General features: G+C 35.8%; 1 protein-coding gene across 1 annotated transcript in view; it reads right to left on the reverse strand.

Annotated features, from left to right (window-relative positions):
• The window catches only part of TNFRSF21 (TNF receptor superfamily member 21), a 116,799-nt gene that overhangs the window by 75,743 nt on the left and 23,453 nt on the right, over nt 1–17,603 (reverse strand). Inside the window, exon 2 of the mRNA XM_051997106.1 lies at nt 534–1,200. Coding sequence (XP_051853066.1) covers nt 534–1,200 — 667 coding nt within the window. The remainder of the gene's footprint in view (nt 1–533; nt 1,201–17,603) is intronic.

Below are 17,603 nucleotides of genomic sequence, written 5' to 3' on the forward strand. Positions count from 1 at the left end.
AGATGTAAAGTCAACAATTAGACAGAATTCTGGACTTGGAGCCAGGAAGACCTGACTACAAATACTGGCTCTGACAAAAACTAGCTGTATAGCCTCAAGCAAGTCATTTTACATGTGGTGCCTCAGATTCCTCATCTGTAAAATGAAGGGATTAAAACTGAATGGGCTTCAAGATCCCTTTCTATTCTAAATTGATAATCTATGATCCTAAATTCAATTTGCTCTTACAACCAGTTACAGTGAAAGATTTATTACATAAATGTTATAAATAAAATAAAATCTATGGATTTACTTTTTAAAATCTGGCTCATCCTTTTATATGGATAGTTTAAGAGAAGCCAAATTTTATAGTCATGAAGAATAGTTCTCTACCCTGACAAGAAGTAAGAGTTTTGAGGTATATAGTAAGTACCCTCAACAAGAGGGTTAGTGAATTAGAAACCACTTTGGAGGCCAGTTCAACTTTACCCAGAATCCCTGGTGTTCAGACCCATCCTGCTAACCCACATTTAGCAAGGTCATGGTGCAGTTACCTTTGGGAATGTAAGTGGGAGAAGGAACTTCATGGTATTCCACCTGCTCAGGGCTGGCAAAGATGGCTGTGTCAGGGAAAGACGGAAGCGTGCCTGGGTAAGTCGGGAGCGGGCCACAGACGTTGTCTGTCTCCTTTGTCCCCAGCTTTACCACCATCAGGTTCTGGCTCAGGCAGTTGGTGTAAGTTTTGCATTTCCTCACACTAGAAGGCACATCAGAAAAGGTACCCGAAGGGCACTGCTTGCACCGCACGTCTTCAGTCTCCGTCCCTTTCTTCCGTACACCCCAACCCACGGGACATACCGTGTGGGGGACACAGGTACCATTAGACTGAAATGTGCCAGGTGGGCAAGCGCATTCCCGGTCAGTCAAGGCAGTACAGGGTAATTTCTCAACCATTGGCTGTTGGCAAGGTTGACTACAGTTATGGCATTTCTGGATGCCATTCTCGTGCCTGGTAAAAGTCCCAGGGGGGCAGCGGCTGCATACCCTTAGGGTAGTGTTGGTACAGTGCTCAGACACAAAGGTTCCAGCTGGACACTTGTCACAGGTAAGCCAGTGGCCAGTGGCAGAGTCAAAATGGAGATACGTGCCAAAGAGATTCATGGCATCCTGTTCAGAAGTCAGCTGCTTGGGCTGAGCAGGAGTGGTGGTAAGGAATATAAGCTGAAAGAAAAGGTGGGGAAGGAAGGAACAAAAACCCAAGAAGGTGTTAGATAGCAACAGGAAAGAGCGGAATAGAGGACTGATTCCCACCACCACCGAGTTTTCAAAGGACTAAAGATAACAACAAGGTTGAAATGAATCAGTAAAGAAGCAAACATTTATTGAGCACTCACTACATACAAGGCACTATGGGGAAGATACAGAGATGAGTAAGATATGGTCTCTGTCCTCAAGAGATTTATCTAAGAAAGGAGGCCAGACATATGGCAAATGACTACGATATGTGGAAGGACATAATATCACTACGGGAGATGAACAAAGATGTGATCACAAAGAAAGGAAAGATGAGTTGGAGGGAGGGAGAAAACCAGGAAAGGCTTCAGGGAGAAGGTAGTGGTTGTTTGGGGCACTAAAGGGTGGAGAGGATTTCAAAGGCAGGAACAGAGGAAGAGGGCATTCAAGGTGGAAGGAGCAACATGAACAAAGGCAAGGGAGACAGGCCAGAAAAGTGAAGGACATGCTCAAGGATGAGCACATGGAGTGGAACAGTGGGAGATATAGCTGGAAAGAGGTAGACTGGGGTAAGATCAAATAGGATCTTAAATGCTACACTGATAAACAAGCAACCAATGGTGGTGGAGGGGAGAACCTTCTGCCCCTTAGTTAATTCTTTTACAGAACACATATCAAAGAGAACATTCAACTGAATAAATTTTCCCATTTCCCCCTAAATCCCCAAATCTAACACATTTATATGAACTAAGATAATTACTATCATTAATCATATAGATATTATCTATGTCTACTATTATTTGTATTGAGTCAATATAGGGTCAGTCGATCAGTCAACAAAATATCTCAGCACTTTGGAGTTAAGAAGGGACCTTAGATAGCATGGAATTCAATGCTACTTTAACAAATGGAGTAAGTGAGTCCAAAGGACAAAGTAATTTACATTAGTGAGAGATTTGCAATTATCCACAAGATGATAACCAGATTCCTTTGTTAGCTACCACCCTACGACAGAAATCAATCTGCCAACAAGTGTTTATTAGTCCAGCCTCATAACGTTATTAGCTATGGGACCTGGGCAAGTCACTTAGACTTGTCTACGTCACTTTCCTCATCTATAAAATGAGTTGGAGAAGAAAATGGCAAACCACTCCAGCAGCTTTGCCAAGAACACCATAAAAGGGATCAAGAAGAGGCAGACACAATTGAAATGACTAAACAATAATCATGTGTCAGGTACCATATGAGTCACTGAAGATATATATGAGCTTTAGGAGAGCATTTCCCAGAAAACTGGATTCCTATAGCATGGATCTTCTTCTATGCTCCATCTCCTCCTTACCCCCCAAGTTTCTCAGCTACTCAAAGCCTCCTGGAAATTTTCTAAGTCCCACCATGGATAATTTTAATAATTGTCTTTGGGTCCCTATGACTATCTTTATTACTCTCAATTAACTTTTCCTCCATGACATAGTGTTACCATTAAGATTATGGCAATCAGAAGGCAAAACAGATAATACTTGACTTGGAATCAAGAAAATTTAAGTTCAAGTTCTTCTTCCAACACTAAATTGGATTGTGATTCTAGGCAAATCACTTAATGTCCTTAAACCTCAGTTTCATCATCTGTAAAATGGGAATAATAATAATAGCACATGTCACATCATTAAAGAGCTATAGAAACTGCCATTATTATTACAAAGCTCCCCGATTTCACTATATTCACACTCTATTTTTTGCCAATCCCAAGTCTACTACTTATGGTATTACAGTGATTTCTGAAGAGGATAGCCTCCTTATTTCTATGCAACTTTAAGTGGATATTATTATTTTAAACAGATACCCCTCTCTCCATGGTCTTCTCAGAATCCCAGACACACATGAATCAGGCAACCTTGGGTCTAAGTTCCAAAAACCATTTATTAAATGGGTTCTTATGGTCTGGAGCAAATTATTCTCTAAGCCTGTTTCTTCATTTATTCTCTCATCCAGTTCTACAGAGACTTTAAAAGAGCAGTTCTCTTATGTAGGGCTTATTTTCTGGTCATAGAATGGGACTTTTCAGTAGTGCCCCTTTGAGTAAATGAAGTGCTCCATCTGAGTCACAGAATCAGATTCAGGAACTTATTCAGTAACCCACCCTCTCCTCTAGTCAACCAAAGTGAACAATATTAGGTTAATAGAACATTGACTCTGCCTATATTAATTATGACATAAAAGTCTTGGAAGGCAGTTTCCAAGATCTCAGCTACTTAGAAGTTGAAAGAAGAAAGATCTCTTACAACAAGGTGAGCCTTTATGCTACCTTATAGAACAGAAACTTCAAGACATGGAAAAACCCAGAAAGAGTTAAATTTCTAAATCGTCAACTAAATAGATGCCTTTCTGAATGGGGTAGGGTAGAAATCCAAAGAACAAAAAATGGAATATTATTTGATATCCTGAAAAAAATGACTATAAGAAGCTTAGATAGATAATAGCTACTAACACATGGGACAGCCATCCCTATATCAAGACAAGCCTCTACAGATCTCTCTAGTAAATAATCTTTACCTGATCTTTATTTCTTTGGGGTGACTGTTCCATGCCTGGAAATTTTTCCTTCCTTACCTCTACCTTACTGAGAGTACCTAGTTATTTAATACCTCAGTTCAAGTATGACCTTTTATATGAAACTTTTTCCTGACCCTCTCCCCAAGGTGTTAGTAATCTCCCTTCCAAGAGTATAGCAAAAAGTCAAAAGTTCAAATCTGGCCTCTAACATTTATTAGTTGTGTGATCCTGGGCAAGCCATTTAGCCATATCTATTCTCAGTTTTCTCATCTGTAAAATGAGCTAGAGAAGGATATGGCAAACTACTGAAGTATCTTTGCCAAGAAAAGCCCAAATGGGGTCACAAAGAATTGGACATGATTGAACAAAGCATAATCCCTGTCATAGCACTACACTTAATAAATGTTTAATGGCCACTATAATTACCATTCTCATTATCTTTTCAAAAGTTTTACCATGTTTGTTCATTTTTATCCATAAATTCTAAAACCCCCCTCATATACCAGAGGATTTTCCTGAGGTATGATTCCAAAAACAAAAACCGAGCTCAAACTAGCTAAAAAATTACACCTTTCAAATTCTCTCCCTCTGGAGGGAAAGCTTCTTCAACCTTACTAAAGAGTGGGGCTGAAAGGAAGAATGACATTTCTGAGATGTATAATTCACTCATTCAGCTTTCCTTTAAAGATTTCTGGAGTGAGGGAAAAGAGGAATGTTCATTGATTTCTAATTAACAAGTTAAGATCATTTTAAGAAGAAAGTTTTACTTTTCATTACGTTGTGCTATAAATCTTCCAGTTTTTACTTCTGACTAAAATTTCCTTTCTTTGCTCATTTATTTTCCCAAGCTCATCGCTCAGCATCTCTACTTTGACCACAGTACCAGGTGTTCTGAGCAGGAAAGCCCCCAAATTTCCACTGTGCAAGATGGCAGTTCTCTTTGCCAAGTGCCCTAATGGGAAGGTTAGACCCAAAGGGCATAATAATAAAGGACCTGAACAGAGAGGGCATCCTGTTCCACTGGATGTAATTTAGCACCTCATTTCTAAATGAAAAGGCTGGGTTAGGAAAGCTACAATATTAAAGTTTGAAAGGAGGCATGAATACTCATGTTGACTTTCCCTTCCCCCGCCAAAAAAAAAAAAACAACCCATCTACCTAATAAATAGGGTATTAAATCAATTAAGACTATATTAAGAAGAGAGAATACTGGGAGTTGGCCCTGGGCATTTTAGTCTAGAGGTTGGGCATATATATATATATCATTCTGATGGATGGTATGTTATAACTCTGGCTTCTTACCTGATCTGGGAGAATAGCCAGACCATATCACACTGAATACATTACACACACACATACACACAAAACATGACTCTGCAGAAGGAGTATAAGCTGACAAATTGCTCTGTGTATTAGGTTTTGGGGGCTGTGCTTTCGGTTCCTTGGAAAAGTCTTTCTCCAGCTGATTTGCATTTTCTTTAAGTAATCTATTTGTGAGAAGAGACTGCCCAGCATTTCCAGATACTGAGTAAGGAAACAATTATTGAAATCATCAGAGATGACTGATGCTTCAGAGGTGCACTGATTATTGTATCTTGGAAGGCTGTCTTGGCAGTAAACAAAACACCCTTTCCATAATGAAAAGTAAAAGACATATATACAGATGTGTTTGCATAGGTGTGTGTGTTGTATGTGTGATATATGTAAACATATGCATCTGTACATGTACACATAAACAAAAATGTGGACATACATATATACACACACATACATACATTCTCGCAAGATTAGTGAGAAAAAGATGAAGGGCTGTTTTTGGTTACTTGGCAGTTCTGCAAACACAGAGACAGAATCCAGGATTAGAGAATGTTAAGAGCTGGGATTCATCCAGCATTTCCAACTATGTGGTTAGAACCTATAAATGCTGATCCAATGAATCTGCAAAATCTGCAGAATAAAGAGAAGTTGGGGAAATTGTACAGCCTATTTTCAAAGTGCAGCATTTTATAGAAGGACAGGAATGGATGCCCTAGGTCAGGCAAATGTGAATAAATAGCCTGTGAAATGCATTGTTGAAGGTAATACTCAGAATGCTTAATTTTGACATTTATTTGAATTTTAGACTATTTTCATAACAAATAATTGTTCTGTCTAGTAATATTTTTATATATATATATATATATTTCCTTCCTTTCTTTTTTCCTGTATATATGATTTTTCCTTCTAAAGTATTAAGTATAATATATTACTGTAATATGCTAATTATTGTTATGTTTATTATATTATAATGTATTAATATATTATAATTATTATATGTAATATATGTAACAACATATTAAATAATATTTTATAAGTTATTATGTTGTGTTAATTGTTCCACATAATAATATAATATATTATATAGTCATATATGTAATTATTATTATATTATGCAATATTTTAGAAGGAAAAGCCCAATGGATTACAGACCCCCATATCATAGAGAGCTGACCTTAGGAAAGAGGAAGGAAAAGGGAAACAATGATAGAATGACTAATTAACTTGTAGAAAGTTATAAACAGACTGTTATAGCATAGATGATCTCTCCATCTCATCATGTACTACTACAAGAAGATGAAGATACTCCTCTAGAGATCAAGGCCTTCTCCGACAGCTATGAAACTCTCAATAAGACTTTTGATGGATTAAGATAGAGTAAGGAGTGGCAGCAGAGAGGTACAGGAGGAAGAATAATTGTCCATAAGTCCAAAATACCATAAACTTCATTCTTTAAAAAAAAAAAAAAAAGATGGTGAGATCCAATGGCAATCATGAAATAAGAAATGATTTTCTAATCTCCCTTCTTCAAGGGCTCTTCAGATTTGATTAAGTTTCAGCTCTGCCACTCATTGGCCTTGTGATTTTAAGCAAACCCCTTCCCTTCTCTGGCCTTGAATTAAATAATCTCTAAAAGTCTCTGCCAACTTTTAGATTTTATGATTGTTGGTGCCCCTTTCTTGCCAACCTCCTGTACCAGTGCCCAGTATTATTGTGTTACTGCTCAGCTGTTGAAAGCCTCCAATCCAATCCCTTACCCAAATTGAGGACTGCCTCTTTCCATCCTCCTCTCTATGAGAAGCTCTTCTAAAGAGAAGCTTTATAGAGGGTGTTGCTCTCAGCTAATGGTAAGCCTGGAAAGCCACAAACTCATTTTCACAATGGGTCAATCGGTGATACACATTAAACCTTATCCCTCCTATGAAATATTTAATAGGTGACCACACCAAAACCCAAAAGGAATTGAGCCGCCATAACAGTGGAATTTAAAGCAACAAATTTAGGTCCTGGAGAGGAAAATTTGAAGGACTGTAATCTTCTTGGGACTCTAAAAATGAATTGTTCCCACTGTTGGCTAAGAAAGAATCTCTAACTTCCTCCTTTCCTATAGCTTCCTGTGGCCAAAGAGAGGAGTGATTTAAAAAATTGTTTTTAGAGGAATAGGGAGATGATCCCCTAAAAAGGATTATTTATGAAATGGGAAAACTCATCAGTAAACTCCACTGGTTAAAAAGTCACTTAATACCTCTGAGTATTCACCATAGTGTTGAAATGACTCTGAGGTTTTTAGTTGAATTGCTCTTATTTAAACCAAACTTTACAAATATTTACAGAGCATCTATCAGGCACTATTCCTAGATACAGCAGATACCAAATTATATCAATTTCTCTCAAAGAGGGCATGAAATATGTAGGAATGAGAGAAAAATCTAAAAGATTTACACAAAATAATGCAAAAGCACTATTTAGCAGAACCAGGAGAACAATTTATCTGACAATGACAATATTGCCAAGACAATTGAAAGACTTAAGAACTTGAATCAATTCAATGACAGATCTTGATTCCAGAAAAACAATGGTGAACCATGCATGCCAGCTTCATGAGAGAAATAATGGAGTCAATGTAGAATTTTTTTAGACATGGTCAATATAGGAATTTACTTTTTATAACTAACCATTATTTGTTATAAAAGATTTGATTTTCTTTTTTTTTTTTCCATGATGGGTAAACCAAGAGAGAGAGAAAATAAATACTTGTTAATTTAAAAAAAATTTAAATGAAAAAAGTCAATTTGAAGATGGAGAATCAACTATAGTTTTAGAGAGGGAAGGATCTGGAAAAGCCTTTTGTGTCAAAGTTAGAATATAAACTTATAAACATAAGGATCCTGATAGGCAAGGAGGGGAGAATGCATTCCAAGTATAACACAGGGATGGGAGATAAATAACTAGTAGGTCTCTGGTAATTATAGTAGAGTGGAGTCAGATATTATGGTTTCAAATCTCATTTCTGTCACTATTTGTGTGGCCTTTGGCAACCTCTTCACCATGTTCTTTCCTCTGTGTCATGCACCAACATGAGCCTCAAATTTATAAAAACAGAGGAACAAACCAGACACAGGGATGCTTAAGCTAGGTTCTACAAAATTTTTTGAAGATATTTTGATAACTATAATTCAATACAACTGGTTTCCTTAATAATCCTTTGTAATTCATTTTGTGCATTTAAAAATATTTTGCCTGATTTTATTCTCTTAAAGTTCTTTTCAGTTCCTAGTCTATGACCTTATGAAGGAGAATAGTAGGAAAGAAGTTTAGAAAGATGTTCTGGAAACCAGACTGTGTACAGATTTAAACAAAAACTCAGCAAGTGTATGTTTTATCTTTGTGGTAATAAACAGTTACTGAAAATTTTGAGCAAGGAATGTAACAGTCAGACCTGGATTTTAGGAATGTTAGTTTATCAGATATATGAAAGATAAATTGGATAGGAGAGAAAAGAAATCAAAGAAATGAAGGGAGGAAATAAGCATTTATGTAGCACTTACTATGTGCCAGGCACTGTGTTGTCCTTTATGTATATGAGATGGATTTGGAAGCTATATAATTGAGGCAATTGAATCTACAAACCTTGACAACTGGATATTAAATCGTGAGAGTAGGGTGGAGGATGAAGTAGCAGGTAGAGGTCAAAACTGATTCTTGTGAACTTGGATGACTAAAGGAGAGTGGTATCCTCATAAAAAGTAAGGAAGTTTGAAATATAAATAGGTTTAGGAATAAACTCATTGAGTTTTGTAGAATTTGAAATGCTATTGGAGATATCCATACATTGAGATATCCATCAGGCAGCTGGTTAGAAATATGGGAATAAAGCTCAGAAAAGAATTTAGGGCTAGACATACCATTTTGGGAATCATGGCAATGGGATAATTGCATTCATGATAACTGATGAGATCATTGTGTGTTTGCATATTTTACCCACAATTCTAGTCTTGATCTCTAATTTTCCAGCACACAAAAAATTGGAAACAGCAAATGAAAAGGGAAGTGAGTAGGTGGGAGCTTCCAGAGACAGATATTAACAGTAAAAAGAAATAGTAGAGAGCCTGATACAAGAAAAACAAGCATAAGAACTCAAAAAAGTCAGGCAATTTGAAACCAGCGAGTGTATCTTTTAAACCCATACCTGAATGAATTATAAAGGCATTATAGTATTCTAATGTAATAAATGGTTCTAATGAAAACTGATCTCTTGAAACAAAGAGTCAAAGCCTAAGGGAGATACTCTGAATAAGATACCATAATTTGTCCTTTAGAGATTCCCATAAAAGTTTTCTTGAAAAAGAGTTAAAAATCTAAAGGAATCAGTTTCCATTAAGTAGGAAAGTCAATTCTCTACAAGACCTCTTTTTATAACAATTTTAGATATTGAGAGACTGCTATATAAGGGTCCTTCCCATATCTCTTACACAGTTCTGAGCCCAGTTTTGTTTTTTTAAAAAAAGCATTCTTAATAAACATTTGCTGAATAAACAATTTTTAAAATGAAGTAAAAATAAAGAGACAAAAACAGACAGAGAAACAGAGACATACACATGTAATGTTCTTCTCTAAAACATAATATTCTCTTGGAGCAGGTTTCTTGGGGGGTTCTGGCAGCAGCCTTCCTTTCAATTCAGTGTAATAAACACCTCAAATTCAGCCAGAAGTTGAAGTCCAAATCCTTTATTTTCTCCTTCAAAGTCTTGAATCTTTTTCTGGGGCTCGGTTAGTTTTAGTAGAGGCCTATCTCTCTCCTTGGTTCCAAGAGCTCTCTCCGAATATCTCCAGCCAGCACAAAGGTCGAATATGGAATGACTCTGACTCCACTTTCAAGAATGGGATTGTGGGCTTCTGACTTGTGAATCTCCCGAAGTCAATCCTAGTTGAGGCTCCTAGCTTAGATATGCTCCCTAAAGGTGTGAACTTCAATGTGTGAACTCTCTTAAAGGTGTGAACTCTAATGTGTGACCTAATGTGAGAATTCTCTTAAAGGTGTGAGCTCTAAAGGTGTGAATTAAGTATATAAGCATTGTCTCTATCAATTCCAGTGACTTAGCACCCTGTTTCAAATTCTGGCCCATAACACACACACAAATGTGATTTTATCTCTTTACAGCTAGTAAGATATATTAACTTATCATTCCTCATTGAAGATGAGTTTACTATTGAGATAGCAACAAAAAATATCAAGTAGAAATCATTCTCCAGTCTAGTCTATATCAATATTGTTATTTAGCAACTATCCCTTAGCACCTCCAAAGTAGAATAAGCCCAAGTTACCTATTGTCTAGACTATTGTCAGTCTATTCCCATCTTTTCCCTACATCAATTATCTGCAGACCACTAACAGAATGCCTTTCCAAGACACAAATGCCATGTTACTCTCTTGCTCAATAATCTCCAATGGTTCCCTAGTCACATTATTTAGTCAATTTTCCAGTACAACATTTAAATCCCTCTACAGTCAGGAGACAACTTTCAAATCTTTTTCACATTCATGTACTACTATGCTTTGGCCAAATTTTTCATACATCATTCTCCAAATTCACTACACACACACTCTCCTCCACATACACACAAACACACAGATATATCCCAGTATCTTTGCTTACATTGCCTCTAAGGCTTACTTTCACCAAACCTTCTCTAACTATTGAAATCACTGCCCAATTTCTTCATGAAGATTTCCCAGATTCCCTATCTCTAGCCAAAAGTGATCTCTCTCTTTGAATCTCAAATTACACAGCTATATCACTCTTTTGCACTTATCACATTCTATTTCAGACCATAGAAAGACACATACACACATAAAGACATATAAATAGAGAAAATATATAGTAATATAGCTATTCCATTTATCTCTACACTAAACTGTGAGCTACTGGAATGAAGTCATCTTTGTATTCTCAGTGCATACGTTGCATGCAGTAGCATGGTGTGTAAGTAAGCACAATCCATAGGACTTGTCAGAAGGATCTAAGCTCAAATCTCTACTGAGATATTTACCAGCTGTGTGATTCTCTGAAAAGTCATTTAGGTTTTTTTAGTCACATTTATCCATTCAGTAGGGATAATAAACACAACTATGCAAAGTGCTTTTCAAACTTTAAAGTGTCATGGGAATGTCAGCTGTTATTTTAGCTCACATTAATATAAGTAAAAATAAACAGCTTAATAAAATGTTCATTTAATTATTACATGACCACCCTACTACTACTCTTCATTAAAGGAAAAGGCTAGTGTCAGAATTATGCATCTTTAGAACTTTTACAAATTGTCTTTTCTACCAAGATAAATTTAACCAAAATAAAAATGTGAACAGCCTTTTTAAAAGCTTTATTTTTTGTTATATTTTGTTTTTTTCTTTCTTTAAATTAGGAAAATTGGGAGAGATGGAGAGCAAAGGTTTGAGGATAAAAGTTGCTCCAGATCACATGTTGATTAGTAGCTGTGTTATATAAAGCCAGACTTCTCTTTCCGGCCATATCTGGAAAGTATCGTGGAAGATGAAGGAAAGGGGATGGGGAAGAGATAGAGAGAGGGTAAAGATAGAAGAAAAAACAAGAAAGGAAAAGAGAGATAAGGAAGATAAGTAGAGAAAGAGAGAGACTGGGAATGGGCTAAGGAAGGAAAAAGGGGGAAAGAAACAGGGAAGCGAAAGAGAGAAGAGAGGGGGAGGCAAAAAAGGAAGAAGAGAAAAGAGAGGGAAGAAGAATGGGTAAAGAGAGGGAGGATATAAGAAAAGGAGAAGGGAGGAGTTGGAAAAGGGGTAAGGAGGCAGAGAAGGGAGACAGAGAAAGGGAGGAAGGAAAGAAGGAAAATGGGGGTGAGGAAGAGACAGGAGGAGGCAGGAGATTGGGGGTGGGAGAGAAGACAGGGAGATTGGGAGAAGAGAAATGTCTTCTGTTGCTAGGTAAAAAAAAAAAAAAAAAAAAAAACAGTGCCTACTTTGGTAAAGGCTGCAGAGGATGCCAAGCCTTGATCAGTCTGACTACAGAGCCCTGAAGGAATAGGGGGAGGGAAAAACATGAGGGAGAGCAAAGAAGAGGAATTTAAGCATATGCTGTTGTTTCTCTCACTTAACTCTGCAATGCAGAGAATTGAGAGTCAAGTCAGCAGAAACCTGGGCACCTGTGATATGCAAAAGATGTTGTTTCAGAATAAATTCTCCAATCCTGCTTGATTTCAGGAATAGATTATTTATTCCACAAATATCTGTGAAGTGCTTGCTATGAACAAAGTATTGTACCAGGCCCTTTGGAGAAAGGAGGCAAGGAAGTATAGTATACTGGAATCAAAATACTTGCATTTGAATCTCAACTCCACCATTAACTGCCCTGGTGAATCTGGATGAATAATTTCTTCTCTCTGATCTTCTATTTGTCTTTAAACTGGGGGATTGGATTGGATGATGTTCAGGATTACTACTATCTGGGCAGTCTAGGACATCTCACTTTTTCTTCTAGACAGTTCTTTTTACTCTCCATGTCCCTCTCTAAATGATGAAGTCCTAGAAGTCAAGGATCCTCAGCTTATCTTTTCTATCTCACTCATATACTATAGAAATAGTAAGTCACTTAAATAAAAACAATATTTTACATTCTCCTTATAATCAACCTACTTCACAGGATAGTTTTGGGGAAGACACTCTTTATAAACTTTTCATCTCTACACAAAAAGGCAATACAGGAAGAGCAGGTAGATAGCATAGTAGATTAGAGCTCCAGGTCTGGAGTCAGGAAGATCCAAGTTCAAATCCAGACTCAGACACTTATTAGCTGTGTGAACCTGGACAAATCACTTAACCCTGTTTGCCTCGGTTTCTTCATCTGTAAAAATAATTGAGCTGGAGAAGAAAATGGCAAACCATTCCAGTATTTCTGCCAGAAAAACCTAAAGTGATATCATGAAGAGCTGAATATGACTGAAATGACTGAACACAAAGAAAATAAAAATTTATATAGCACCTACTTTAAGCATTGTACTAAGCACTTTATAAATATTATATTATTTCATCCTCACAAGAACCCTACGAGGTGAATGATGATTTTACAATTGAGGAAATGGAGGTAAATAAAAGTTAAGTGATCTTCTCAGTGTTACTAGTATCTGAACCTGGATTTGAATTCAGATCTTCCAGACTCCAGCTTTCTATCCACTGTGCCACCTTGCTGCCTCATCATAATTTAATTTTTTTAATTCTATTAGCCTGTGTAGAGTCCACAGTATATTAGATAGAAGATTTATTTCATTTAGCAAGATCTGGGTTTAAATTATTCCTCTGGTGTGAGACTCTGAGCAAACCATTTAACTAAATGAATCAAGCAACTTTCTAAAACTATAAAGTAAATGAAAAAATTGCTCAACTGAATGGAGGAAGCTTCTTCAGCATTGGTGATTGAAGCTGCAATCTCACAAGAGATTAATAATGAATCCCAAGAATTGATTTACTGTATTTGAATTTATGCTTTTTGGAAGTTATAATTATATAAAATATGGTAAATGGTTCTAGTACAGGAGAAATATACAGTGCAAGTACAAAAACTTGGCTGTATTAATGAAATGAGAAATATAAATTTAAAACCACGTAGACCTCCTCAAGGCCTCAAGGCCAATCTGGTACAACTTCCTCTTTTACAAATAAAGAAACTGAGTCCCATGGAGGTTAAGAGAATCACTTAGAAGCTGGAATGGGGTGGTGGTGACTATAAACTAAGCAGGAAGAATTTCTTGATATAATCTAAGTATCAAGAGACCACCCCATAAATCCCAAATAGGAAGTCTCTAAACTGGATTTAGGCTCCAATGTCCTGGGTTTGAATCTTACTATCACCAAGATGGATGCAATTCTCTCATGAGATTATGTACTCCAGCTGCCTCTTTTTCTTTTATCCCCCAGTAGGTGCTCAATAAATGCTTACTGACTTACCATCTCAATCTACCACTATAAGTAACCTCATTCTTTTGTGCTCTGGCTCCAAGGGCAAGAGTTCTCCCTTAATATACAAATAAATTGGGGTGGGGTGGGAAAGGAAGGGGATGGTACATAGAGCCTCATGGTAGCTATTCCCTTAACTAGATGAGAATGAACAGAAAGATTCCATTCTTTTTTTTTTTTAATAATTATAACTTTTTATTGAAAGAACCCATGCCTGGGTAATTTTTTACGACATTATCCCTCATACTTACTTCTGTTCCGACTTTTCCTCTCCCTCCCTCCACCCCCTCTCCCAGATGGCAAGCAGTCCTATACATGTTAAATATGTTACAGTATTTCCTAGATACAATATATGTGTGCAGAACTGAACAGTTCTCTTGTTGTACAAGAAGAGTTGGATTCAAAAGGTAAAAATAACTCAGGAAGAAAAACAAAAATGCAAACAGATTACATTCATTTCCCAGTGTTCTTTCTTTGGGTGTAGCTGCTTCTGTCCATCATTGATCAATTGAAATTGCGTTAGAGCTTCATATCCTTTGATTATTTGTCAATTGGAGAATGGCTTGATTTTTATAAATTAGAGTCAATTCTCTATATATTTTGGAAATGAGGCCTTTATTAGAACCTTTAACTTTGAAAATGTTTTCCCACTTTGTTGCTTCCCTTCTAATTTTGTTTGTACAGAGGCTTTTTCATTTGATATAATCAAAATTTTCCATTTTGTGATCAACAACAATCTCTAGTTTATCTTTGGTCACAAATTCCTTCCTCCTCCACAAGTCTAAGAGGTAAATTATCCTATGTTCCTTCAATTTATTTATAACCTCATTCTTTATACCTAAATCATGGATCCATTTTGATCTTATCTTGGTGTATGGTGTTAAGTGTGGGTCCATGCCTAATTTCTGCCATACTAATTTCCAGTTTTCCCAGCAGTTTTTGTCAAATAATGAATTCTTATCCCAAAAGTTGGGATCTTTGGGTTTGTCAAACACTAGATTGCTGTAGTTATTGTCTATTTTATCTTGTGAACCTAACCTATTCCACTGTCAATTAGTCTATTTCTTAGCCAATACCAAATGGTTGTGGTGACTGCTGTTTTATAATATAGTTTTAGATCAGGTACAGCTAGGCCACCTTCATTTGGTTGTTTTTTTTTTTTTCATTAATTCCCTTGAGATTCTTGACCTTTTGTTCTTCAATATGAATTCTGTTGTTATTTTTTCTAGATTAAAATAGTTTCTTGGGAGTCTGATTGGTATAGCACTAAATAAATAGATTAGGGAGTGTTGTCATCTTTATTATATTCTCTAGGCCTATCCAAGAGCACTTAATATTTTTCCAATTATTTAAATCTGACTTTATTTCTGTGCAAAGTGTTTTGTGATTTTGTTCATATAATTCCTGACTTTCCTTTGGTAGATAGATTCCCAAGTATTTTATGCTATCGATGGTTATTTTGAATGGAATTTCTCTTTGTGTCTCTTGCTGTTGGATTTTGTTGGTGATGTATAAAAATGCTGAGGATTTATGGGGATTTATTTTGTATCCTGCAACTTTGCTAAAGTTATGAATTATTTCTAATAACTTTTTAGTAGAATTTCTGGGGTTCTCTAAGTATACCATTATATCATCTGCAAAGAGTGATAGTTTGATTTCCTCATTACCTACTCTAATTCCTTTAATATCTTTCTTGACTCTTATTGCCGAGGCTAGCATTTCTAATACAATATTGAATAATAATGTGATAGTGGGCAACCTTGTTTCACTCCTGATCTTACTGGGAAAGGTTCTAGTTTTTCCTCATTGCATGTTATGCTTACTGATGGTTTTAAATATATGCTCCTGACTATTTCAAGGAAAAGTCCATTTATTCCTATCCTCTCAAGTCTTTTTATTAGGAATGGATGTTGGATTTTATCAAATGCTTTTTCTGCATCTATTGAGATGATCATATGATTTTTGTTAATTTGGGTTATTGATATAGTCAATTATGCTAATAGTTTTCTTAATATTGAACCAGCCCTGCATTCCTGGTATAAAACCTACTTGGTTTAGCACTATATGGTGTATTATCCTGGGGATGATTTTCTGTAATCTTTTTGCTAATGTTTTATTTAAGATTTTAGCATCAATACTCATTAGGGAGATTGGTCTATATTTTTTTTTCTCTGTTTTCAACCTACCTGGTTTAGGTATCAGTACCATGTCTGTGTCATAAAAGGAATTTGGTAGGACTCCTTCAATCTCTACTTTTTCAAATAGTTTATATAGCATTGGAGTTAATTGTTCTTTAAATGTTTGGTCGAATTCACTTGTAAATCCATCTGGTCCTGGGGATTTTTTCATAGGGAGTTGGTTAATAGCTTGTTCTATTTCTTTTTCTAAAATGGGATTGTTTAGTCTATTTACTTCTTCCTCTGTTAATCTAGGCAAGCTATATTTTTGAAGGTATTCTTCCATTTCATTTAAGTTATTGAATTTATTGGCATAAAGTTGGGCAAAGTAACTCCTAATTATTGCTCTAATTTCCTCTTCATTAATGGCGAGTTCTCCTTTTCATTTTTAAGACTAACAATTTGATTTTCCTCTTTCCTTTTTTTAAAATCATATTTATTAAGGGTTTGTCTATTTTGTTGGTTTTTTCATAGAACCAACTCTTAGTTTTATTAATTAATTCAATAGTTTTTTTTTTTTTACTTTCAATTTTATTAATCTCTCCTTTTATTTTTTGAATTTCAAGTTTAGTGTTTGACCAGGGGTTTTTAATTTATTCCTTTTCTAGCATTTTTAGTTGCAAGCCCAATTCATTGACCTTCTCTTTCTCTATTTTATGCAAGTAGTCTTCTAGAGATATGAAATTTCCCTTTATTACTGCTTTGGTTGCATCCCACACATTTTGTTATGACATCTCATTATTGTCATTTTCTTGGGTGAAGTTATTAATTATGTCTATGATTTGCTGTTTCACCCAATCATTCTTTAGTATGAGATTATTTAGTTTCCAATTATTTTTTGGTCTATTTTCCCCTGGTTTGTTATTAAATGTAATTTTCATAGCATTGTGGTCTGAAAAGGATGTATTTACTATTTCTGCCTTACTTCATTTGAGTTTGAGGTTTTTATGTCCTACTACATGATCAATTTTTGTATAGGTTCCATGAACTGCTGAGAATAAAGTGTACTCCTTTCTGTCTCCATTTAGTTTTCTCCAAAGATCTATAATATCTAACTTTTTTAGTATTCTATTTACCTCTTTGACTTCTTTCTTATTTATTTTGTGGTTTGATTTATCTAATTCTGAGAGTGCAAGGTTGAGGTCTCCTACTATTATAGTTTTGCTATCTATTTCTTCTTGTAGCTCTCTTAATTTCTCTTTTAAGAATTTAAATGCTACACCAGTTGGTGCATATATGTTTAATATTGATATTGCTTCATTATCTATGCTACCCTTTAGCAAAATATAGTGTCCTTCCTTATCTCTTTTAATTAGATTAATTTTTGCTTTTGCTTGATCTGAGATTAGGATGGCTACCCC

Source organism: Antechinus flavipes, chromosome 4 (genome assembly GCF_016432865.1).
Source record: "Antechinus flavipes isolate AdamAnt ecotype Samford, QLD, Australia chromosome 4, AdamAnt_v2, whole genome shotgun sequence".
Classification (NCBI taxonomy): domain Eukaryota; kingdom Metazoa; phylum Chordata; class Mammalia; order Dasyuromorphia; family Dasyuridae; genus Antechinus; species Antechinus flavipes.